The following is a 25,424-nucleotide window of genomic DNA, read 5'->3' as shown; positions in this document are numbered from 1 at the left end:
GGTTATCCATTTTAAATATAGCAGTGTGTACATGCATATGATGGTTTCTTTATAAGGATCTGTGGTAGTTCCTTCCAAGCTCTATATATGCATCTCAAAGAGTATATAGCTTGGTTCTCTTCATGAAGACGGGAGGCACGTTTGCTGAATTTAAAGGAACAGTTGGGCATTTGAGTTTTGGATTTTTTTCCCGTTAAGGAATCCAGACCTTAAGAGTACCTCTGTGTGTGTGTAAGAGAGAAAGGGAGAATTTATAGCTGTTCAACTCATGAAGAGAATATCTGATTTAATAGCTTTTAGAAAACAAATCCTTATAAATACGTAGAAAGATGTATCCTAATTTGATTATTTTTCAAAGAGCGTGCTGGGTGTGGCTTTTAGATTAGGAAATTGTCAGATGTGTGCTTGTGGGAATGGACCTAGTTTTCTAGGGTGAAACCCAGGTCTGAATGCTGGACGGGAGCCTCTGAGCCCCAGGGTGCCCCGGGGGGCTTCATGTGTCCCCTGTGGGTTCACTTGTCTTTTGCAACTGGAGGACTGGCCTCACCATTTTTGAGGTGGGAGGAGGGGCAGCCCCAGATGCCAGAGGGGCTTGAGGGATTGTTAATGGAATTCCCTGCTGGGGGTCCCACGGATTCCCCCTTGAATATGAGCTCCTTGAGGACAGGAGTCAAGCTGGGGTCAGCTTTGTGGTCCCAACCGGCCAGGCTCGCTGTTGGTGTGGTCAGGAGGGTGGACAGAATGCACTTGCCTGGCCTTTGCTGCAACCTCGGTTGTATCTTTGCTGCCCAGGGTTGACCACAGGGCTTCCTGGTTGACCTCTGTCAGGGTGATTGAAGGAAGGGAAAGCTTGAAGCTGTAGTCATGGCAGTCACCCCGGTTGCAGGTTGAGCCAAACATCAAATAGCTGTTTACCTGTCACCTGATGATGCTATTCTAGAAAGGAAGGCTTGGAGTTTGATGGAATTTGTTGGGATTTTGAGGATCCGAAACCCATACACTTATTTCTGCCTGTGAATAGGTTGTCTAATGACAATCTAGAGGTGCATACCTAAAATAATATTTCACTTTTGATTTAAAAACTCAGAACATTATCCAGAAGTAGACAGAGTAAATTACCATTTTAATCACAACCATGGAGGAGATGTTGGTATTAAGTGAGAAGCAGCACACAGAAGGGTGGGGACACTAATTTTATAGGTACATGTGACACCAAGTTAGTTCTGCTTAGAAGGAGGGGTAGGAGTGGAGGGAGCACGTGTCACCGGTTGACTCAGGCATAGGGTGTTTGGAGTGACCTCACCACTGGCTGGGGTTGGAGGAGCTGCCAGAGCTAAGAGAGCCAAGCTGACCCCAGTCAACTGAGTGGGGAGGGAGATGGGTCAGGGTGCAGCCCCAGTGGCAGGAACTGGAGTGATAATGAAAACCCAGGAGCTCCTGGTCACGAACTGTCCTGAACCAAGGACTTTATGTCTCTCTCTTTCTTGGTTTTTCTCATCTCCCCATTTCATAGATGAGGAGACTGAGACTCAAGGATTAAGGAGTTTTCTAAGGTCCCAAAGCTTCCAGACTCCAGGATTGAAATCTGAGTCTGTCTGCCCCAGCACACATGCTCCTTGTAGCATCACACCATCCCTTGGGTGGGGAGCAGGGTGACACCTATCTCTTGAGAGCTCTGGTGGATAGGAGTGGGACTAACAAAGCCCCCATCCCAGCCTGTGAGTACATTCCAGCCAGGCCTGGCACCCGGAGGAGCAGCATCTCAGTGGATGAAGTGGACCCTTCCTTCAACCACAGGGGCACAGGGGTGCTGGTGAGCCGAGTCCCCAGACCCATGGGGCTGCAAAGAGAGGTTCTGCTTGCTCAAGAATTGGCTTCCTTTCAAATCCCCACCTATAAAATCAGTTCCCCAGCCCCTCAGTTAAGACCAGCGTCTCCCCAAGGCCATTGCCTCCAGTCTGGCTGACTGTTGGAAATCTGGCAACATTAGAGAAATGGAAATTCAGTGTAAGTTAACTGCGGAGTAAAACTGCATATCTTACAAAAGGTCATCATGTCATGAAGACACTGAAGGTGATGTGGGAGTGCTGCTGGTTCTCACATGTGGACGGACAAGGGTCACTGAAGAGAAAAGCAGGGAGAACGTGCTGAATGTTTTAGAAAGGCCTTGATGTCAAAATATGAAGATGGGACTTGCCTGGTGGTCCAGTGGCTAAGACTCCACACTCCCAATGCAGGGGGCCTGGGTTCGATCCCTGGTCAGGGAACTAGATCCTGAATGCCGCCTCAAAGATCAGAGATCCCATATGCTGCAACTAAGACCCGACATAGCCAAATAAATAAGTAAATGTTTTTTTAAAAGATGAAGACAGGCTCTGAGAAAATCGATGAAGCCCTCAAACGGTTTGCAAAAATGACCTTTCTGATTGTCTTATTAAAAATAAAACGTGAAACAAAAAGGTAGCCACATGGTTGGTCAGGAACAATACACACAGAACAAAGCAAAAAGCATTTCATTTTTTTCTTTATGAGAAATTAGACCTTGGTTATAATTACATGTTCTTAACCTAAATGTTGTCAAGTGATACAAAATAGACTTATCCTTCTAATTTTAGTCCTTTCCAAGGTAAAGACTGAATCAGATTTTTTTCTGATCTCCACCACCCCCCATCATCAGCCAAATCACCTATTGTACTATGAAGTGATGTCTTTGTTCAAATGGATTTACTGTGAAATTGCCAACCATCACCCAACCTGGTCCCTGTGTCAGATATTCTGAGTTATCTAGGACCCATTCTTATTTCCATTGGTCAAAAGTAGATCAAGGAGGTTTGGGCATGTGGTTTTCAGTTCTTTAGCATCTAGAAAGCATTTGTATTTTGCCTAGTTACATCCTGATACATTTTCTTAATGGTCACTGAGAAATTCGCCCAGGGGAATGATGTCGTCTGTGTTTCTAGTTGCTTTTGAAATCATGGCCGTCCAGAGACCATAAGTTTTGTTTGTTTTTGTTTTTCATCTTTTGGCTGTGCCGCAAGGCATGTGGGACCTTAGCTTCCCAAACAGGGATGGAACCTGAGTCCCCTGCATTGGCAGCATGGAGTCTTACCTACTCGACCACCAGGGAAGTCCCTGAGACCATAAGTTTTATTTATTGCCTCCTAATGATTTTGATATTTTATTTAGTATGGTTTTAAAATTTAATATTTATCAGCTAAAGCTGGTTCAGATCACTGATATTTCAATATTTAATAGTATTTTAATAGTAAAAACATGTCTAATGCTTTAGAAAATGTGCACGCAGTACCAATGGGCTTCCCAGGTGGCTCAGTGGTAAAGAATCAATGCAGGAGATGTGAGTTCGATCCCTGAGTCAGGAAGAGCCTCTGGAGGAGGAAATGGCAACCCACTCCAGTATTCTTGCCTGGAGAATCCCATGGACAGAAAAGCCTGGCGGGCTACAGTCCATAGGGTCTCAAAAGAGTGGGACACGACTTAGCGACTGAACACACACGCACACACACACACACACAGAGTACCAAACTTATATGCAATAAGAGGCACCTTGTCTGGTTTTGTTATTTGGCAGCATAAAACGTCTCCATCACGTCTTGTTTCTTCCCAGGGAGAACGTCAGGATTCAGCAAGGCAAGATGGGCTTGGCATTCAGAGTATAGTCTGGGAATATGACAGCCTCTTAAAGACACCTTTTGTCTGATTTTTTTTTTTAACAGACTTTATTTTTTAGAACAGTTTTAGCTTTACGGAAATTCCTGATTCATTTCATGACGCAATTTTAACACCTAAATTTTTTTCCCTCTCTCTTCAGACGTCGCCTCATCTCCCAGCGATCGTCCTTGGAGACCCTGGAAGACATTGAGGAGAATGCCCCTCTACGGAGGTCAGTTTTGTGGTTGCATTTATGTGGACGTGGATGGCCTGCAATACAAGAAGGAGGCCAAAGTTTGCTCTTCTTTTCCAGTTCTTGATTTACAGAATTAAATTCTAAAAATGACAATCCGATCCCCAGACTCAGTTGGAAACCCCAACCCTTTGGAATATTAGACGGAGAACACTGTGAAATCCCAACCATGTACCAGAATAGCCCAGTCTGCATGTGAATTCGGGTGCTGTGACCCTTTCTTTTTGAAAATTGTTGCTTGATGGAGAAGAATGCACCCCTGCTCTGGCTTTCCCAGAGGGGACACAGGCATTGCAGTCTCAGACTTGGTTAACAGGGGGGCTACGCTCCTCCACGGTCAGGTGCTGAAGACATCTGTGAGTGCTCCCTCAGGGCTGAAAGCCTTCCGTTTCTTCCTCCAGATTAGAAAAGTGCTTTCAAGGCATCTTTTTTTTTGGCGGGGGTAGGGGGCGGGGGTGACAGCAGTTGCGGAGCTGCGCCTGGCTTCTGACTGGCAGCTCTCCTTCCTCTCATCTGTGCTGGGTCCCCCTGGCCCTCCCGGAGTGCAGGGGACCACACCACGTCCCCCTCAGTCCCCACTGCAGCCCCAACTGGGCTGGCCGGTGGAGGCGCGGCTGAGGGAAGACGGGGTCAGCACAGGGGGCCGGGGTGGGGGGCGAGTTGGATGGGATGCTGCGGATTTACGGGGATGCTGGCAGGCTGTGAGGGGGCGTGTGCTCTCATGCCCTCACACAGCTCCTCCGGGAACCCACATTTTCACCCGTCCTGCTTTGACCTCTAGCCAGGACTCGGAAGTCCCTGGCTCCTCCCTTTGAGCCTGGAGGGTGCTGAGATGGAGGGAGGGTCTCCCCCTGGAGCTGGCCCCTTCCCTGCACAGAGCCTCATTCCCAGGCCACAGGTCATGTCCACGGACCACCTGCATAAAGCATGGAGCATAGACAGGCCTGGGACCTGCTCCAAAGCATCCGTGACTGTGAGTCTCATCACCGACATCATTCTAAAGAGAAAGTCAGGGCCAGACAGTCTGATTTCCACTTTTGAGGGCTTTTTGAAAACATCCGAGGGACTTCCCTCATGGTTCTTTGGCTAAGATTCCATGCTCCCGATGCAGGGGGGCCCAGGTTTGATTACACAACCAAGACCTGGCACTGCCAAACAAATAGTAAATAAAATAAATATTGAAAAAAAGAAAATGTTCATAACTTCTGGGACCACATTAGGCTGATGGCGTGTGGCTGTGATCCACATGGCCCAGGGGCAAGTGTTCTTCTGTCCATCTCTATTAAGTGGCCCAAGTCAATCAGCGAATGCGGGGGAGAAACGTCCTCAGGTGGCACTGAGTGGCTTCGGCATATGAGCACAATTGATGCCAATCAACGAACAGAACTGCAAAGGCCCTGGAGTTTGGAGAGGCTGTAGGGAGCACGGTCATTCAAGCAATGTGGTAGCTGTGACCAAGGCAACCAGGTTAAAAAAAAAAATTCTCAGGCTCTAAATGTCACCTCCTCTGGGATTCCTCTGGTAAAGAGGGGGCAGAGGAGGAGCCGGACGCTGTTCCTGGTCAGGAACCCTCTCTCAGCATCGCCCAGGCTGGTCCTCTGTCCTCTGGCTCTCAGGCCTATGATGGCACAAACGCTCAGAGTAAAAATGGAATGGCTGATTTGCCTTAACTGTAAATTCATCCAGCCTCTACTTACAGAGTGTTGTACTTAATTTCCCACAAATCTTGTGTAAATAAAAAGTTTAAAAAATAAGTCAAAATCAAGGGAGTTGGGCAGTTTAAGAAGTCTAGATTTTCCCTAGTGGACTTTCTTTAATTAAAAAATTTCTGATGTTTACCATTGAAACAGATAGAGAAATCAAACTCATGGTTATTGAAGGTGGTTGTCTTGTTGTTGGACATGCCAAGTCATGTCCAGCTCTTTTGACTTTAGCTGCCAGGCTCCTCTGTCCATGGGATTTCCCAGGCAAGAATGCTGGAGTGGGTTGCCATTTCCAGCTCCAGGGGATCTTCCTGACCCAAGGATTGAACCCATTGGCAGGCAGATTCTTTACTACCGAGCCAGCAAGGAAGCCCCAAAGTGGGTAGGGTAGGGATAAATTAGGAATTTGGGATTAGCAGATACAAACAACTATGTACAAAGTCAACAAGATCCTATTGTAGAGCACAGGGAACTGTAGTCAGTATTCCGTAATAAGCCATAATGGAAAAGAATAAATACACACACACAGATATATATGTGAATCACTTTGCCATATACCAGAAACTAACACAAAGTTGTAAATCAACTACACTTTGATAAAAAAAATTCTGATATGTACTTAGAAACTTGTTCCTAAGAAATAAAAATCGCAAAAGGGGCAACAGTTTGGGAGTCAGGGGATTTGAATTTTTGGCCCCATTCTTATACTAACTGCCTGCATGGCTTTGGAAATTCATTTACTTATGCGGAGGCCTCCGTTTTCCCACCTGTAAAATGGAAGGAACAAACTGACTGATCTCTGAGGTCCTTACCAGCCCTTCCATTCTGTGAAATGAAAGTACCAGTAATGACGCCAAAGTGTTTTTGGGAACTGCGGGGGCGGAAGGCTATTAGCCCAACTTGCTTTTAAAGTCAGCACTCAGAACAAACTGCTCCAAGGCATCTATTAAAAATCTTTTGCATAATTAGGTGTATCCTGTAATCAGTGCTAACAAGAAAGAGCTAATCTTTCATTAAATTAGTTTTTAATTTAATTCCATCCTAATTTAATTTTGTGTCACTTAAAATGTATGGTTTTAAATGGGTATTTACACATTAATGCAGGTGGTTTTGAAATTAGTTTCTTCCGTGCTTAACCTGAGTGCTCAGTCTTCCGGTTTCCTTGGCAATTGTTGCCAACGCCACAGTTCTCTTAAAGTGTTTCTTAGGTCGGGGGTGGTGATAGCTGAATGCTTTAAAAACACACACACACAAGACATCAAACAGCTTGCTGATCCAAGGGCTAGATCAGTAGCATTGTTGTTGTTGTGTAGTCACTCAAGTGTCCAGCTCTTTTGTGATCCCATGGACTGCAGTGAGCCAGGCTCCTTCGAAGTGTCCACGGAATTTCCCGGGCAAGAATACTGGAGCAGGTTGCCATTTTCTTCTCCAGAGGGATTTTCCTGACCCAGGGATCTAATCCGCATTGGCAGGCAGATTCTTTACCGCTGAGCCACCAGGGAAGCCCTTTGCAGTTAGAATTGTATGCTAATATAGAAATAAAGCACCTCTTCAGTTATCTTTTGGGGCCTTTCCCAGGTGGAGCTAATGGTAAAGAACCCACCTGCCAATACAAAAACGCAGTTTCGATCCCTGGGTTGGGAAGCTCCCCTGGAGTAGGAAATGGCACCCTCCTCCAATATTCTTGCCTGGAGAATCCCATGGACAGAGGAGCCTGGCGAGCTACAGTCCATAGGGTCACAAAGAGTCGGACACGACTGAAGCGACTTGGCAAGCAGTTATCTTTTTAAAAGTTCTGCTTTTCTCTTGCACATCACAAGTTAGTTTCTCGTATCCACCTTGAACTCCAAGACTTGAGCCTTAACCGTGAGAGCCTTTAGATGGGGGTTTTCCACATTGTCTGGTGGTTACTTGGTCTCCCAGAAATAAGAACCTAGGCTGTCTGTTAGGTGTCCAGTAAAACCTTTGTTCGGCTACCGCAGGTGTGGCAGCCATCACCCCCGGCCCTGGTCTCCAGCCTGTCTGGGTTGAGAGGTGCCGTCTGCTGTACCATTCAGTAATTACCAGTGCCGACACACACCTGTGCCCTTTTGCCAACTTCTGGCTCCAGCTGAAGGCTGAAAGAGGGTAATAGCACCTCTTTCAGCAGGCATGGAGACTGGGAGCAGCTCGGAGTCATAGGAGGGCGTCGTCACAGTCCAGCTCTCAGCCCACTGCCCTCATCTAGACCTGGGGGCCTGGAAACTCTGCATTTGGTTGGGGGCAGTGGCGGGGGGGCACAAGGTAAGCATGTAAGGATGCTCCTGAACTCCTGTCCAGAAACCAGTGGAAGCACGCATTTATGCCTTCAAGGATCCTCCTCTCTCCAGTGACTACATATTTCTAGAACTTTCTGCCATGTGTTAGAGAGACAGTGGTGGACCTTAAGTGGCCTGCAGACTCTAACAGTCATTCTAGGGGTAGAACTGAGACCCTTCAAGGTGTTGGGTCTGCTTCTGAGTGCAGCCTCAAGAAGGCAGAGTGAGGCTGTAGCTCCTTGGACCCCAGGAAGGCTGGATCTGGGTTTGGAAGCTCAGAGTGGGGAGGGGGACATGAGTGTCTTTCCTGATTCAAACCCTTCCTGAGGTCCACAGGAAGCATCTATAGAATGCCCTCAGGCAGGGCACTGCTGTCTTTACAAGAATCTATTTAAAACCAAGAAATCAGGACCCTTAACCAAGGCCGCAGGTTTTCTTTTTTCTTTTTTTTTTTTTTTAATACTTTTTTGGCCACATCACACAGCAGGTGGGATCTTAGTTCCCCAAGCAGGGATCAGATCCCCCACACCTCATGCATTGGAAGCTCAGAGCCTTAATCACTGGACCACCAGGGCAGTCCCAGGGCTGCAGTTTAAGAATATAGGAGGCAAATAGTAACAAAATATGCACCCTTTGTAGGTAAAAGTTTTAATAATAATCACAACACTTGAAATGTGTATATGAATATTTACATGTGTGTACATATGGGCCTTCCCTGGTAGCTCAGACAGTAAAGAATCCACCTACAATGCAGGAGACCTGGGTTCAATCCCTGGGTCAAGAAGATCCCCTGGAGCAGGGAATGGTTACCCACTTGAGTAGTCTTGACTAGAGAATTCTGTGGACAGAGGAGCCTGACAGGCTATAGTCCACGGGGTCCCACAGAGTGGGTTTCCCTGATTGCTGAGACTATGAGGAGTTCACCTTCAATTGCAAAGACCCGGGTTCAAGCCCTGGGTTGGGAAGATCCTCTAGAGAAGGGAATGGCTACCCACTCCAGTATTTTGCCTGGAGATTTCCATAGACAGAAGAGCCTGGTGGGCTACAGTTCATGGGGATTCCAAAGAGTCAGACACAACTGAACGACTAACATACACACACATATGTTTGGACATGAACTTGTGTATTCGAACATGTCACTTGACAGTGTATGAAGCTCTGACAGAAATCTTCACATGTAATTCTCACAAGAGCTCCAGGGAATATTACTACTGATAGGTCACTAGGATTGGTAGTGAGTTGGAGTGGATGCTGGCAGGGCCACTCGAGGTGTGGCCATGAGCTGTGGATACTTCACTCCGGTGACGTGGACATGACTGGCAGGGGTCTTCCTGCCTCTAGACCCAATGCCCAGGAAACCCCCTTTCCTAATGAAAGTCACCAGATACCTGCTACCATGTCATTGCTTTGACCACTCATTCACTTCACTGTATTTTTTTCAAGATAAATTCTATTTTAAGGTGCTGTTTTCTATGAGGAAAAAATAAGTAATTTTCAGTGCTCCCTAAGAAGGGGCTTCTAGGAAGACTGGCCCTTACTGGAGGGCGGATAAGGGGGTTTCAGGGGAATGTACACCCCGAGGTCTAGACCAGGGCCGTCCCCTAATTTCCCTTCAGGCCCCTACCTGCGTGCGTGCCATGTCGCTTCTGTCGTGTCCAACTCTTTGCGACCCCCTGGGCTGTAGCCTGCCAGGATCCTCTGTCCCTGGAATTCTCCAGGCAAGAATACTGGAGTGGGTAGCCATTCCCTTCTCCAGGGGATCTTCCCAACCCAGGGATCGAACCCACGTCTCTTAATGTCTCCTGTATTGACAGGAGGGTTCTTTACCATTAGTGCCACTTGAGAAGCCCCTTCAGGCCCCTGGGGGAGAGTAGAGATCAGAGCTGAGGGGCAGGTGTGTGACTCTGAACATTCCTTAATCCTCTGCCCCACAAAGGGCCCTCACACCCCACTGCCCTCAGCTTTACCTCCTCCTTGGGTCACCTTGCTGCTCTCTTACCTGAAGCCTCCAGGTTCAGAATTGACTGAACTCAGGTTACAGCCCAGCTCAGACATTCACTGTGGCTTTGAGAACCTGGGCACCACTTCTTGGGACCCACATCTGACGTGATCCCAGAAACCAGCCTTCGGGGTCCATGGTCAGAAAGGTTTAAGTAAACAAAAAATTTTGGCAGCAAAAATCCAACTAGAGAGGACGTTGCTCCCTTTCTCAAGACAAGTCCAAACTTCAGATTCTCATTTGTTGGGATTTTGCTTTTTATCCTAGCTGTTGTTGCAGTTATGTGTCTTAGAGTTTTGCCAGGTAACTTTGAAAAAATATACACAAATAAAACCTTTCTGTTCTCTTATTCCTGCAGTGCACGCACATGTCATATATTCTAGGGAAAATTAATTAGAATCCAAGTCAATTTGTTCAACAAATATTTATTTAAAATTTATCTAAAAAAACAAAAACAAACAGCCACTAGCCAGGTCTCTGATTCTCATTCAAAGTAAAGCTGTGACTTCCAAGCATAGCCAAGTTGAGTGTTGAGGCAATAGTCCAGGTGATTCAAGCCAGAGTCCTGCTATAGAAGAAAAATGATTCAGGGTTGTTTTTAAACTGAATTTGCCAGTGTTTTTTCCTGCCTCTGAATTTGTTGAATTTGCAGTTTTCCGTTCCCGATACCCGTGTTGATACGGGAAGATTCTTTTTTAAGATGACAGGAATGAATAATATCTTTGGAATCCATGTAGGTTATGTTATTGCAATTGAGGACAATAGTTTTCATTAGCTGGCTCTTCAGAGCCATATAAATTCTTATCAGTATTATCAAGGAAGTTGTCTGTCTGTTGGGTGGTTTTTTTTTGTTTGTTTGTTTTTTTAAGCTTCCTCGCTTCCAGCCACAAGGTCCTCGTTATCCTTGGGGTGACTCAAACCATTTGTCTGGTCTTTCCTTCCTATCTTTGTGTGGAAATGTCTCAGCTATCCGAGACCAACTGACTGTGTTTTTGAAATGGCTCTATTTTTCAGATGTCGGACTCTCTCAGGTTCGCCCAGACCAAAGAACTTTAAGAAGATTCATTTTATCAAGAATATGCGGCAGCATGATACCAGGAATGGCAGGTACCGTACTAACAGAAGCTTTGGGAGGGGGCTGGTCCCTTAGGGAAGAAAAGGCGGGATGTTTTGCATGGCCAAACCTCACGGAGTGACTGTAAAAATGAACATGATGTCATGTAACCTTCCCAAACAGACGATTCTTTCCACCCCTCTCCCACCAGAATCATGCAAAGAAGTCTGTAGAAAATGCTGGTCTCTAATGGTAACCCAAGGCTTGGTTTTTTTAGACTAAAACTGAATTTTCAATAGTACTGAAATATATTTTTATTAGGAAACTTTGAACAGAAAAACAGTTGAGTTTTTTTTGTAAGGATTTGTCGGCATTTCTTTTTCTGCTTTGTTGGGTTTTGTTTTCTACTTTCACCAAGGCTCTGTGCTCTGGTCAGTAAACATCCTGCTAGATCTTGGGCCTAAAGTCGGGTTTGGCTCTCTGTCTCTGATGATGTTCATTAAGAGAGGAGGATCCTGATTTTGCCAGCAGATTCGTCCCGGGCGCCAGTTCAGACTCCTGGGCCAGCTGACGTCTGGGAGCATGTGTTTCTCCAGCAAAGAGTTGCTTTTTGGGAAAGCGCTATTAAATGAAAATTATGGTTAATATGTATATGTTGTTGTTCAGTCGCTCGGTCGTGTCCGACTCTTTGCGACCCCATGGACTGTAGCACTCTGGGTTTCCCTGTCCTTTAACATTTCCCGGAGGTTCCTCAAACTCACGTCCATTGAGTTAGTGATGCCATCCAACTGTCTTATCCTCTGTCATCCCCTTCTACTCCTGCCTTCAATCTTTCCTAGCATCAGGCCCTTTTCTAATGAGTCAGCTCTTTGCATCAGGTGGCCAGAGTATTGGAACTTCAGTTTCAGCATCAGTCCTTCCAATGAATATTCAGGGTTGGTTTCCTTTAGGATTGACCGGTTTGATCTCCTTGCAATCGAAAGAATTTGCAATATGATCTTGGTATTAAAACTGTCCTGGTGACAAGTGGACATGAATCCTTGTTGCCAGCATTGATTATGATTGAATGGTGAAGCTCATTAATGGTAGCCTCACGGTAGTGCTGGGAATAGGGCTCTAAGACCTCTTGGGATCCCTGCAGCTCTGTTCCCTGGGGGTGGCTCCTCCTCTCTGATCTGTGACCTAGATCGAAGCTAGAGACACGTCCCAGAGTGGAGTTCCTGCCACAAGACCATTTCATTTAATCTCCTGATATTCAGAAGCTCATATGGGCCCCACTAATTTTTTCTAATCTATAACAAATGAAAATTGCTAAAAGCTTAGACTCATGGCATGATTAAGGCCCAGCATCACTATAATTTAGTGTAAAATACACTGTACAACCTGAATAACTAACACTAACAATTACAGTTTGTAAAGACTTCTTTTCTTGAAGTTTTTAAACCTCTCTTGAATAGAGAACATAATTTTATAGCTATTCAACAATTTCAGAATGGCACGATTGAATTCTCCCGTCAAATAATTTTTAAGTAGTCAGTATGTATTCCTATTTTAAGTACAAAGCTTTTAGTTAAAATGAACCCAACTGTCGTCTGTGAAATAGAATACACTCTGGGTTTCTTTCTCTCACCCTGACTGTCACCGTCACAATTACTGTGCCTTATGCATTTAACCACCGTGTTTTTCTTTTCTATTGTGTCTTTTACTTACTGAATCCGAACCTTACTTTTACCGTTTTTAGTATAAATTACTCATCATTAATTTATGTTGGTGTTTTTGTTCATAATCTCTTGAACCATAAACAAACATATAAAACCATGAGTTCCTAAATAAAATCAATGACAAAGCCAAAAAGTGGGCCAAATTGATAGTATTCCCCACTTTTCAATGCTGTTGAGGATACAGAGTCAGATAATCACCTGGCATGGTTTGCAGTGAGTGTTGTATTAGTTGCTCAGTTGTGTCTGACTCTTTGCAACCCCATGGACTGTAGCCCACCAGGCTCCTCTGTCATGGAATTCTCCAAGCAAGAATATTGGAGTGGGTAGCCATTCCCTTCTCCAAGGGGTCTTCCCAACCCAAGGATCGAACCTGGGTCTGCGGCACTGCAGGCAGATTCTTTACTGTCTGAGCCACCAGGGAAGCAGTGAAGGGATGTAGTTAAAAGATTTGGACTAATGGGATCACCAGTGTCTAGTGTATTCGGAAGATGCCTTTCCTGGCACACTTTCGACCCAGGAACAACAGAAATAGCCCAGAAAGCATGCAGTTGCTGGTAGTCTCACTGGGGAATTTTCAGACAGAACCAGGAAGGACTTTTAGCTCATCTGAAGATCTAAGAACTGGAATTTCGGGCAGAAAATCGAGCCCTCAGCACTGGCTATAGGCTGTGATGACAGCCAGTCCTGCCTGTCCAGGTGAGAACTGCTTTTTATGTGCCAGCGAAGATAAAAGGGCTGGAGATAGATCCTTTAGCAGGGATGGACCATTCTTAGATAGATGAAAGGAAGAACTCAGGAGGACACCAGGAAGAGCCTAGAATTTCAGAGGTGACAGAAGGAAATTGTGGTCAAGAGCTGATGAGTGGGAGGAGAAGACCCAGCCTTTTGAGAAGGGCGAAGAGAGGTCCCCACCACAGCCGGGCAGCAGGCAGAGCACGTCCTGCTGAAGGCGGCTGGGGGCAGGGCTGAGCTCAGGGCAGCGGTGCTGGGTACCAGGGGGCCTGGGTGTGCTCTAAGGAGAGAGGGACTGGAAGATGGCTGGGGTGGGGGGGGGTCTCTGATCCCCCACCTCAGGCGTGCAGGGCACACACACAACACCACACGTACTGCTTCTTGCAGCCCAGTGTTGAAAGCCCCTCGACTCAAGTTCCTGCCATGTTGGGAGGAAGGAGGCTTTGCTGAGAAGCCTGGAGATGGTCATTAAAGAACTCAAAGGGAGACTTGCCCGAGGGTCCAGTGATTAAGACTCCATGCTTCCAATGCAAAAGACGAGGGTTCGATCCCTGGCTGGGAAACTAAGATCCCACGTCTGCACAGCGCATGTGTGCTCAGCTGTGCCCAGCCCTGCAACCCCATGAGCTGTAGCCCACCAGGCTCCTCTGTCCATGGGACTTTCTGGGCAAGAATTCTGGAGTGGGTTGGCATGTCCTTCTCCAGCAATGACATGAAGTCTTCAAAGAAACTGTTCACACATGTGTGAGCAAACTATTTGTTGTGGTAGAAAGGAGTCCAGGGCCTTGTGTCCTGGCGTCTGGAGGGGACCCTTGAACATTCTGAGGATGGTCAGTGGGGACTGGGAGCTGCCGTTTAGTTAGTAGAGAAGAGCCAGTCAGTATCCACTGTCATCTGCATGAGGACGTTAACTGGAAGTGAAGACAGAGCTCGGCCCTCCAGGAGGAGACACCCTTGAAAATGACAGACATTATGAGGCCAGCGGGTGCCAACAGGGAGCTGACTGCTGGCCAGGTGGAGCTGGGTCATCAGAATGGAAGGTGAGCATGAAGACTGATGACCAGCCACCGGCCAAAGACACGTTCCTGTCCAGTGACCCTCATGGTCCTGTTAGGACAGGACCTCTCCTCTGGGTGCTTCCAGTCTCAGGACTCAAAATGTTTGAGAGCCATGGGAGACAAGAGCCATGGCTTCAAGTGGGCATCACCCTCCCCCAAACATCATTTCACATCCTTTTGAAGTCACCTGGTTTTTTAATGTCTGCCTTGAACACAGTCGATGGCTGCCACATGCACTGGAAGTGCTTCCTTCCTGGGTCTGCCGTGGGAATCATTGCCTTCTGCACAGGCAAAGAAATACTTTTTTGCAGTGCATGGACTGGTCTGTCTCGTCCGTTGACAGAAATTTTCAAGAGACTTAAAAAGATTTGAGATAGTGGACAGAGATGTGTGCCAGAGGGTAGTCTCTCTAAAGTGCGAACTCAGTAGGAAAAACAAAAATATGAAAGATTCCAACACCTTTCATCTGCTTTGTAAAGTAAGATGTTAAAAAAAAAAAAGTGCAGTAAGTGAAGTCAAGTTGTCACTTCTCATTTTATACTGAAAATTGTGGAGGAAACTAGGCGAATGGGTAATAACTAAATTAAAACCTTGTTTGTCATCTCATCAGTTCCGATCTGTCAGCTTCGTTTAGTTTGAAAGATGTGTTGGAGGAAGTAGCACATTTCAAAAAACAAAACAGCTAGTCACCAGCTCTGAACGGGCCTTCTAGAAAGCAGAAATATGTCATCATCGCCTTTTCTCCCTGAAACAAAGCCTTCTGATTCGATAGATGCATGGCATCTTTTGTGAGACTCCGTGAAATGTCTGCTTCTTCCCTAGCACGCTTTTCTCCTCCCAAAACTTTTGTTTTTTATTAAAAGACTAGACCCCTCCATCCCCCGGCAGCAGTAGGCTGGAAGAGAAGCATCTTTATCAGTGTCGTCATCTGTGTTTATAACCAATTGTCAGCAAAACCTCAGACCTAAAGGACATTGAGTGGATAGACTTGAAGGAAGTGGAAGCAAGGGTTAGTCACTCAGTCATGTCTGACTCTTTGCAACCCAATGGACTGTAGCCCTCGAGGCTCCTCTGTCCATGGGATTCTCCAGGCAAGAATACTGAAGTGGGTTGCCATGCCCTCCCCAGGGGACCTTCCTGACCCAGGGATCGAACCCAGGTCTCCTGCATTGCAGGCAGATTCTTTACCACTGAGCTGCCAGGGAAGCCCTGAGGAAGCCTTTAGTAACCTCCAGACCTCACTGAGACTTCCTGGGCCGAGCCTCTTCTGCCACCAGTGTCTCCCAGAGCTGCTCTCAAACTGATCCATTGATTTTCCTCTGCTTCTTCCCTGGTTCTCTGAGCCACTGGAGGAAGGAGAAGCCGGACCATAGCCACCAGGGACCAGCTGGGGCTGGCACTGGCTCAGCACTGCATGCAGGGTTTATTACAGTCTTATTATCCATATTTCTTGTTTGTTTGTTTCATTAATTAAGTGTTTTGTTTTGTTTTCTGGCCATGCCTTGAAGCATGTGGGCTCTTAGTTCCCTGACCAGGGATCAAACCCGTGCCCCCTGCATTGGAAGCCCAAGAGTCTTAACCACTGGACCGCCAGGGAAGTCCCTATCCATACCTCTTTAAGAAGCACAGCAGGTATGCTGGCTTTTTCTGTGACTCTGCCTGAGGCTTTTGAGAAAATGATTTTCAAATGTAAGCAACCGTGGTTCTCCTGAGCAGATGTATTAATACCTTGCTGAAAAGTGCTCAGCCTGACAATGCTTGTTGCTTCTTTCTAACCAGTTTGATTTACAGGAAATAAAGTGAGTCACAGAAAAAAAAACAGTGTAAGGGGTTGCAAAGGGTCTTCTCTTGGTAATTCTGTCTCAACATTGCTTGATGAGAGGGCCTGGGAACCTGGGAGAGACCAGACCTTGGTCTCCACCAGTGGTACCCGGCCGTCTGAAAGGGAAACCATCATTAGGGCTGGTGGGAGGCCCAAACCACACCCAGGATTTGGATGCCAGTGCTGTCCTGGAAGAGCAAGGATGAGAAGGCCCCAGAGGGGACTTCTGTACCACCGCACTCAGCTGGCCTTCCTCCTATCATTCTCTTGGGCTGGATGATGTCCCCCCAAAATTCTTATGCTGAGCCCCAACCCTCTGTACCTCAGAATTCGACCTTATTTGGAAATAGAGTCGTGGCAGATGTAATGAGTTAAGAAGAGACTGTGCTGGGGGAAGGTGGGCCCCTCGTCTAATGACTGGTGTCCTTATTAAAGGGGGACCCTTGGGGACACACTTGCACACGCGGCCTTGTGAGGGCTCCTGTCCTGCTGCCCCAAGACAAGGAGCTCTCAGAAGCTGGGACAGATCCTGCCCTCAGGGGAGCCTTGGTCTCCACAGCCATGAGATGATTGATTTCAGCCACAGCCAAGGAGCAGGGCACACGGGCTGCTTGTTACAGCAGCCTCGGCGGACTCACACGCTCCCTTAGTCTCGCTGCAGTCTCACGGGCTCTGTCACTTCCTCTCTCCCATCCCCTCTCCTCACTGCATTCCCAGCCCTGGGGGTGCTCACCCAGCCACGGCTCAGTCACCATCGCCGTCGTAACTGCCCCAGGCCCCCCTGAGCCCCAGGTCCAGCTCTGCTAAATTATTCACAGTAACTGCTTGGTTAAGGGGAAGAGGTCAGTAAACAGTGGGCAAAAATACTCACAAAATGACGTACGTAGTTTTCACTTTTGGCCACACAAGTATGTGAGATCTTAGTTCCCTGATCAGGGATCAAACCAATTTCCCCTGCCTTGGAAGCTCAGAGCCTTAACCACTGGACCACCAGGGAAGTCCTAACTTAAATGGTTTAAATACCTCGGATTTCATTTCAGGCACGTTGGCGATCAGCCATTCCACAGGTGTGTGATGCCAGGTCCTTCTGTGCGTTGAGGCTCCTGAGCAGAGTGAGGGGTGACATTGACCTCACGCTATCACTGTTCACACAGTGCTCTAGAGAGCAGCCTACCAGCCTGAGCTTTGGGCGTGCCGTGGTCATTGGTTAAAGTGATTTACAGCGGGGAGTTGGAGACCATGGTGCAGCAAGCAAGGGAAGTCAGTGAAGAGAGTTTCACTGCACATTTTGTTCCTCCACTGGGTCTTCTGCTCCTCCTCTCAGCCTTGTGTGTCTGCTCAATCCATCAGTAGTGTCTGATCTGCAACACCATGGACTGAAGCCCACCAGGCTCCACTGTCATAGGATTTCTCAGCAAGAACCCAGATGGGTTGCCATTTCCTCCCCCAGGGGATCTTCCCAACCAGGGTTCTAACCCGAATCTCTTGCATCTCCTACACTGGTGGGCGGATTCTTTACCACTGACATTACCCGAGAAGTGCAATCCAGTATGACCTCATACCAACTGATCACGTCTGCAGAGACCTTTTCCAAATAAAGCCACAGCCGCAGGGATTAAGACCTGAATATGTCTTTTGGGGGAACGCGGTTCAGTCCACAACACCAGCATTTTTAAGTGTGTTCTCTGTTGCTTCCTTGGCCTGTAGAGAGTGAAATACAGAATTTGAGCATGTGCTTCTACACGGTGTCCAGTACCCACCATGGACCCCTGGGCAGTGGGCACCCCGGGCTGTGTTCATGTATCACTGTGCTCACCCACCGCTGTTGCAAACGTGATTTTCTTTGCTTTAAACTTTCAAAGTTGGTTGCCTGTTTTTAATGTCCTTAAGTGAATACCATTGCTATCATGGAATATTCCACCTGGAAGAGATCAAAACTTCTCACAGCCAACAGAGACTCCCCAGGGGGCTGGAAATAGAACAAGAAGCCAGTTTTTGGCATACGAGAGAACACTTAAGGATCTTGGGTGGAGTTAGACGTTGCCTGGTCAGACACTTTGAAAGCAGATGCAGCGAAAGTGGTCTACAGTCCTGGATCAGCTGTGGTGACCCTGATGCATCTCCATGCTGTTTCTGAGGGCTCCAGCATCTCACAGGCAAAACATGCCTTTGGAAGCTTTGTGGTCTGAAGCTGTAAATTCCCTCATACCAGAAACACTTTCCTAAGCCCGGAAATAGAGCTACATAAAGAAGAAGATCAGACGGTGTTCCAGCAGCCGAGCACACGCAATGTTTCCTAAGGGCTCAGAAAACATGGTTTGTCCAGAGGGAACTCTGCCCGCATGAGCTGCAGCCCTGGGGAACTTTTCCGCTTGCTATTTTTTTTCCCCTCCAGCAGATGTTTGTATGGAAATGTGATCTTTAATTCCTTAAAGACCCATCTCCCCAGAGTTAATCCCTCTTTTGAAGTCCTAATCTTTTGTGTAATGCTTTTTGGTCATCCTGACTCCAAGTGTTATATGTTACAGATGGAAAATTCTGTGGGCTTGTTGCATGACATTTGGGCCCAAAAGAAGATAACTGTAGTGGTGGAGGGGAAAACATGGTGAATTTCCAAAGCCCGTTGGAAATGGAGTTTGGCTGTCTTAACATCATTCCAGACAACTGGCATGTGATTTAATTTTTTCACAAATGCACTCAAAGGAGGCAAACAAATCTGACTTTCTTTGTGAGCATCTCAGTTATGATGGACATTGCCCTGATGCTTGTAAAGAACAAAGCTGCAAATTCATGTGAGCCCTCCAGGTTCTAGATACAGCAGTTGGTCACATGGGACCCATCTTGAGACCCATGCCATTTGAAGTCACTAGAGCAAGAAACTGTCAAGAGCTGGCCACTTGTTGATACTTGTGTGCTCTGGCGAAGACCTCAAGTCCCGCCTTGACTCCAAAGATGTTTTGGGAAACACGTAGGATGTGTTCTTGGGAGCTCTACCTGCTCCTTTCAGCTCTCCAGGGCGTGAAGAGTTGCAGAGCTGTTGCAGGGTGCCGTGCAGGTCTCTACTCTGGATTTCTCCTCTGGTCCCTGCCAAGAGTGGCCATCTAGGGGTAGTTGGACCCAAGAATGGAAAGAAGGTGCCCCAAGATGTTGTCTTCTTTCTTTCCTTCCTTCCTGCCCTCTCCTCCAGCTGCTCAAGAATGGCCAACCAGAGGAGGACCAACCCTCCTGTAATTGATGTGAAACAATCACCTTGTAGGAGCTAGACTAGACCAGGGCATTAGAATAATAGTTTTTTTCTGAATGGGATCCATACTGCCAGCCTCTCCTGCACCTCGAAGTGAGGATCACACAGCAGTAGTGTGAGATTGAATTAATGTTCCATTTAGCTATGGGCACATCCCGGTTGAAACTTTGGAAAGAAGGTTTACATTTATAGTCTCTGATTTTCTTGTTCAGGCTTCCCTGGTTGTTGAGACAGTAAAGAATCTGCAGGAGACTGGGTTCGATTCTTGGTTTGGGAAGATCCCCTGGAGGAGGGCATGGCAACCCACTCCAGTATTCTTGCCTAGTGAATCCCATGGACAGAGAAGCCTGGCAGGCTGCAGTCCATGGGGTTGCAAAGAGTCAGGCATGACTGAGCGACTAAGCACATTTTCTTATTCTATTAAAAATGTCCAAAAATTCTAGAAAAATGGTACTGATGGACTTATTTGCAGGGCAGGAATAGAGATGCAGACATAGAGAACAGACCTATGGACACTGCAGGGTAAGGAGAGGATGGGACGAATTGAGAGAGTAGCTTCCGTGTATAAAATAACTAGCTAGTGGGAAGCTGCTGTGTGGTGCAGGGAGCTCAGCCCGGTGCTTCGTGATGACCTGGAGGGTTGGGATGCAGTGGAGGTGGGAGGGAGCTTCAAGGGGGAGGGGACATGTGTATCAGTTCAGTTCAGCCGCTCAGTTGTGTTTGACTCTTTGGGAACCCGTGGACTGCAGCCCCCCAGGCTTCCCTGTCCATCAGCAACTCCCGGAGCTTACTCAAACTCATGTCCATCCAGTCAGTGATGCTATCCAACCATCTTCTGTTGTCTGCTTCTCCTCCCACCTTCAATCTTTCCCAGCATCAGGGTCTTTTCAAATGCATCAGTTCTTCGCCTCAGATGGACACATCAGGGACATGCGTATACCTGTGGTTGATTCATGCTGATGTTTGGCAGAAACCAACACAACGTGGTAAAGCGGTTATCCTTCAGTTACAAATGAATTTTCAAAAAATGTCCAAGCAGTCTCTGTGTGTGGGAAGAAAGGCCACATCAGTAGTGAGTAATGAAGGAAGTGCAGGACCACTGACTAAGCCTGTTGAGTTTGTGCAACACATGCTTTCCTCCGTATGTGGAAGGGTCACAAGGGACTCGGGCTTTCCCCCTGCCTGGGTGCATACCCCCACTGGCGGTGTGTGGAGAACCCCTATCCTTCCATCGAGAAAGGGGCCCAGGCTGAGGGGAGTGGGGGCAGGAGCCGCCTGGGGCTCCTGCTCCTCCTGTGCGGTTGTGATCAGGGCTGTTGTGATCGCTCACCCTCTGGCCCCACCCCACACTCCTCCTGGTGACCTGAGGGCCAGTCTGGAAAGCTGCCCTAGAACATCTTTGATGAAAGCATCCGTGGGTGCCTGGTCAAACCCGCAGGAGCAGATTTTTCTAGTAAGTCTTAGAGAAGAGCAAGGCATTGAGGCCCGGGATGATAAAGTGCATGGTTCAAATCCCCAGTCACACAAGCTAATGCATTGGTTCTGTCACTGACTCATTCATTCCTCATCAGTTAAAGCATTTAGGATCTGATACCTAATTGACTTCCCTCATAGCTCAGTCAGTAGAGAATCTGCCTGCAGTGCAGGAGACCCAGGTTTGATTCTTGGGTCGGGAAGACCCCCTGGAGAAGGAAATGGCAACCCACTCCAGTGTTCTTGCCTGGAGAATGCCCATAGACAGAGGATCCTGGCAGGCTACAGTCTATGGGGTCATAAGAGTGGGACACGACTTAGCGACTAAATCACCACCACCTAATTGACAGGCTTTCCAGGTGGCACTAGTGGTAAAGAATCCGCTTGCCGATGCAGGATATGCAGGTTCAACCCCTGAACCAGGAAGATCCCCTGGAGGAGGGCACAGCAAACCCACTCCAGTATTCTTGCCTGGAGAATCCCATGGACAGAGGAGCCTGGTGAGCTGCAGTCCATGGGGTCGCAAAGAGTCAGACATGACTGAGCGACTCAGCATGCAGGCACCTAATTGACACTTAATAGGTGTGCATTCAGTCTGCCTGAGTAAGCTTTCTGGGCTCTGTTCTCGGAGCTGAAGCTAGGCTTTGAGTCTGTGATATCTGATGAGAAACATCTCCCTGGAGAGAGGAGAGACGGACCTCTGTGTCCCTGTTCACCTTTGTGAGGCTGCGTGTGTTGGCCTTCAGCTGTCCTTTCTCGACCTTTTGCCTTTAGCAGGCCTGTATTATTTTAGGGTCTGAATCCGCAGACTGTTGAGAAAACTTACCTCAACCCAAGAAGGCAGCTCCTGGTAAAAATAGTGAGTATTTATTGAGCTCGTGTTACTTGTCTGGCCCTGTTCTATAGGCTTTACAATATGGGAACTCATTTACTCTTTACACCATTCCAGTGAGATGGCTACTGATTTTTGTTCCATGGTTTTGGATGAGGAAACTATAGAATGAGTGAGCTGCCTGAGGTCGCAGGAAGGTGACAGAGCTGGCATTTGAGGCTGAGGTTGGAGCTTTGGTCCTGCCTTCCCAGTGATGGGCACTCAGGGGCTGCTCTGAAGTACCGCCTTGCCCAGGCTGTGTTTCTGGAGCAACTGTCATGTATGGAGAAGAAGCGGGCAGCAAATGTTTAGCAGCACTTTGCGATCAGGATGTTCCTGGAAATAAAAGCAAGAGTGGGGGCCGCACCATAAAGGGAAAGAGTAACTCAGTGAAAGGGGAGGAAATTCTTCCTGGGGAGGTTACTTGTGAACTGGGTTTTGAAGACTAAATAGGAGTCGCCCAGAGTACTTAGTAAGACACAACAGTCAGAAGAAATAGCATGCAAAGGATGGAGATATGAAACAGCAGGGATTTTTTAAAAGATGAAGGTGGGACTTCCCTGACAGACCAGTGGTTAAGACTCAGTACTTCCAGTGCAGAGGGCACAGGTTCAATCCCTGGTTGGGGAACTAAGATCCCACCCACATGCATGCAAAACAGCGAGTGTACTGCAAGTGCTTCTATCATGGATGAGTGGTAAAGTGCAGGGGAAAATATTGTGTGTGTTGAGACCAGAGAGGCAGAAAGAGCCAGAAAACAAAGGGCCTGGGAACCTGCCTTGCCAGGAAAAGTATCAAAGTGTTAGTCACTCAGTCATGTCGGACTCTTTGCGACCCTGTGGACTGTAACCCACGAAGCTCCTCTGTCCATGGGATTCTCCAGACAAGAATACTAGAGTGGGTTGCCATTCTGTTCTCCAGAGGATCTTCTTGACCCAGGGATTGAACCTGGGTCTCTTGCATTGCAGGCAGATTCTTTACCATCTAAGCCACCAGGGAAACCCCATGCCAGGGAACCTGACTTAATTCTGGGCATGTAGGCAATTGAATATCATAGTTTTAAAACAAGGTCAAAATACCCAAACCTTGAGTACTACTGCTTTATTCCCTGATAGTGATTATTGAAGGAAAAGATAATCAAACTCAGTAAGCTCCATATCTGATGTGTGTTACCATCATGCTGAAGAATGTTGGTTTTTAATCTCTCCCACCATTTCTCCGTTTTTTCATCAGCAATCCTCTTTGGCAAAAGTTATTCTCAGATGCCAAGATAAGTACTTTGGGGAGGTTTTTTGGTTTTTTTTTAATTTTTTTTTTAAGTGCCTTTGATTGCATAAGAGCGTCATGTAGAACTGTTTCCAGTAGTATCTTTTTAGCAGGAATGGAGGCTAAGACTGATTATGTAATTGTTCCCTCAATTTATTCTCAGAACCTAACACGCCGCCAGCATATGAAAAGCCCTGATGATCACAATGGCATCTGAGTGTCTTTCCTGCTCACGGTTTCTGGCACCGTTGCTTTTGCATTGCTCACTGCAAAGTAGAAATTGGTGGTTTAAATGTGGCAGGACTGTTCACCCAGCATAGGGCACCCTGGACTCATAGCTCCATTGCCCCGGGCTGCCCACAGCCAGCCCCTCCCACCAGAAAATGGATTCATGCACATGTGTTCCTTAGAGACCCTCCCCGGGGTCTCACTGTGTTAACACTGAAATGAGGAGTGGCGGTGTACTTCTGCTGCCCTGAGGTTGCATTTTTGCAAGCAGAACAGAGTACCATCTGTCAGAGGAGGTGGCGGGAGGGTGCAGATACTGCTGTGAATTCCATGAATGCTGAATTGCTATAGAATTTTTTTTTTTTTTTAATTTAAGACGCTTTGCATTTAGTTTGTTTATTTGTGTTTGTGTTTTTTATTTTTATTTTTTAGAATAGTCCTTATCAGTGGCAGAAGATCCTTCTGTAGTATATTTTCAGTGCTGCCGTATCGGGACAGTACCCAAGTTGGGTATGTATATGCATGCTTGCTTTGTAGCCCTATGGGCGAAAACTTCTGACACCCTCTGTGTGATGTGGCCATGCTTTACATTTCAAAGAGCTTGCCTTGCCAATTCAGTGTTTGTAAATTTGAAAGAAAGAAAAAGTTTCACTTTCTTTTCAGCCAAGAAGCTTCCTTGTTGTTGCTATTTGTGTGTGTGTGTCTTACCACGTTGCCTGCAGTTTCTAAACCTCTTGAAATACTATAAGGCAAGAGCAATCTGCGGCCCACCCGTCCTGCAGGGCCTCGTCAAGGTAGGTCAAGAAAGAAATCAGACAAACGGGTGGCATTCCTGCATCCTTGCCCTTGAACCGGGGGCTGGACAGTGACCAGTGAGCTGCAGCAAATATTAAGGCAAAGCAGTATTGGAAGAGACCTGTGTGATTCAGATGGAGGAATGCACGCACCTCTCGATCAACAAGCCCCTCCCTTGCTCTAAAAAGAACTAAGTGATGCTCTGACATGGCAAAGCCCCGCCTCCTCATTCTGCATCCCGGAACTCTGTGTTGTTTCGCCTCTCCACCCCTCACCCTGCGTCTGACTCCTTCGCCCACTCACCTGTTCACTGCGTCCACTATTTGTCATCAGGGAGCTGTTGGTATTATTTAGGGCAGGACAGGTCCCTGTGGAGGATGACAGGAGCACCGTGAGATGGCAGGTCTGGTTTCTGCAGACCAGATCTGGTGTTGCCCTCTGGTCACAGTGACACCTGACTGTTGCCCGTTCAGAGGGCATTATGCCCCTGACCATTCACTCCTCTCCCACCCGCTCCCGTGGGCTCTGCCTGGTCATTCTGCATTCACCGTGACCTTCCCTTCCCCTCCCCACCCACCCCCCTACAGACCTGTCAGACTTCCAGCCTGTTAAACTCACTCTGATCTTTATTCTTACTCTACACCAAAACCTCCATCATGCATCTTATTCATGGAATACTGACTATTATTAGTGCTAAGTCGCTTTCAGTCATGTCCGACTCTTTGTGACGCCATGGACTGTAGCATGCCAGGCTTCCCTGTCTTTCTCTATCTCCCAGAATTTGCTCAAACTCATGTCCATTGAGCCGATGAGGCCATCCAACAATCTCATCCTCTGTTGTCCCCATTCTCCTCCTGCCTCAATCATTCCCAGTATCAGGATCTTTTCCATTGAGTCAGCTCTTCGAATCAGGTGACCGAAGTATTGGAGCTTGAGCATCAGTCCTGCCAGTGAATAGTCAGGACTGATTTCCTTTAGAATTGACTGGTTTGATCTCCTTGCTGTCCAAGGGACTCTCAAGAATCTTCTCCAACACCACAGTTCAAAAGCATCATTTCTTCCTGTACATAAGGCATTGAGATTTCTCCTCAGGTATCCCCCAGCTAATTCATTAAAGGTCATCTGGCGTGGACAATGCGCCAGCTCACACCAGCTCACGTGAGCTCAGTGACAGGGACCGCTCTTCAGCTCCCAAGATAGACTTTTAGAGCCAGAAGGAACTTGGAGACTGTCTAGTCC

The 25,424-nt window shown here is 47.3% G+C and overlaps 1 protein-coding gene across 2 annotated transcripts in view; it reads left to right on the top strand.

Annotated features, from left to right (window-relative positions):
• Positions 1-25,424, top strand: part of CABLES1 (Cdk5 and Abl enzyme substrate 1) — a 100,819-nt gene that overhangs the window by 43,053 nt on the left and 32,342 nt on the right. The window contains exons 2-4 of one of the 2 annotated variants that reach the window (XM_043889199.1): positions 3,830-3,901; positions 10,936-11,028; positions 23,823-23,900. In XM_043889199.1, the coding sequence (XP_043745134.1) occupies positions 3,830-3,901; positions 10,936-11,028; positions 23,823-23,900 (243 nt within the window). The remainder of the gene's footprint in view (positions 1-3,829; positions 3,902-10,935; positions 11,029-23,822; positions 23,901-25,424) is intronic. The other variant, XM_043889200.1, reaches the window with a different exon arrangement.

The sequence above is a fragment of the Cervus elaphus genome, chromosome 27, assembly GCF_910594005.1.
Source record: "Cervus elaphus chromosome 27, mCerEla1.1, whole genome shotgun sequence".
NCBI classification, from domain to species: Eukaryota; Metazoa; Chordata; class Mammalia; order Artiodactyla; family Cervidae; genus Cervus; species Cervus elaphus.
This window is presented reverse-complemented; position numbering and strand designations above follow the sequence as displayed.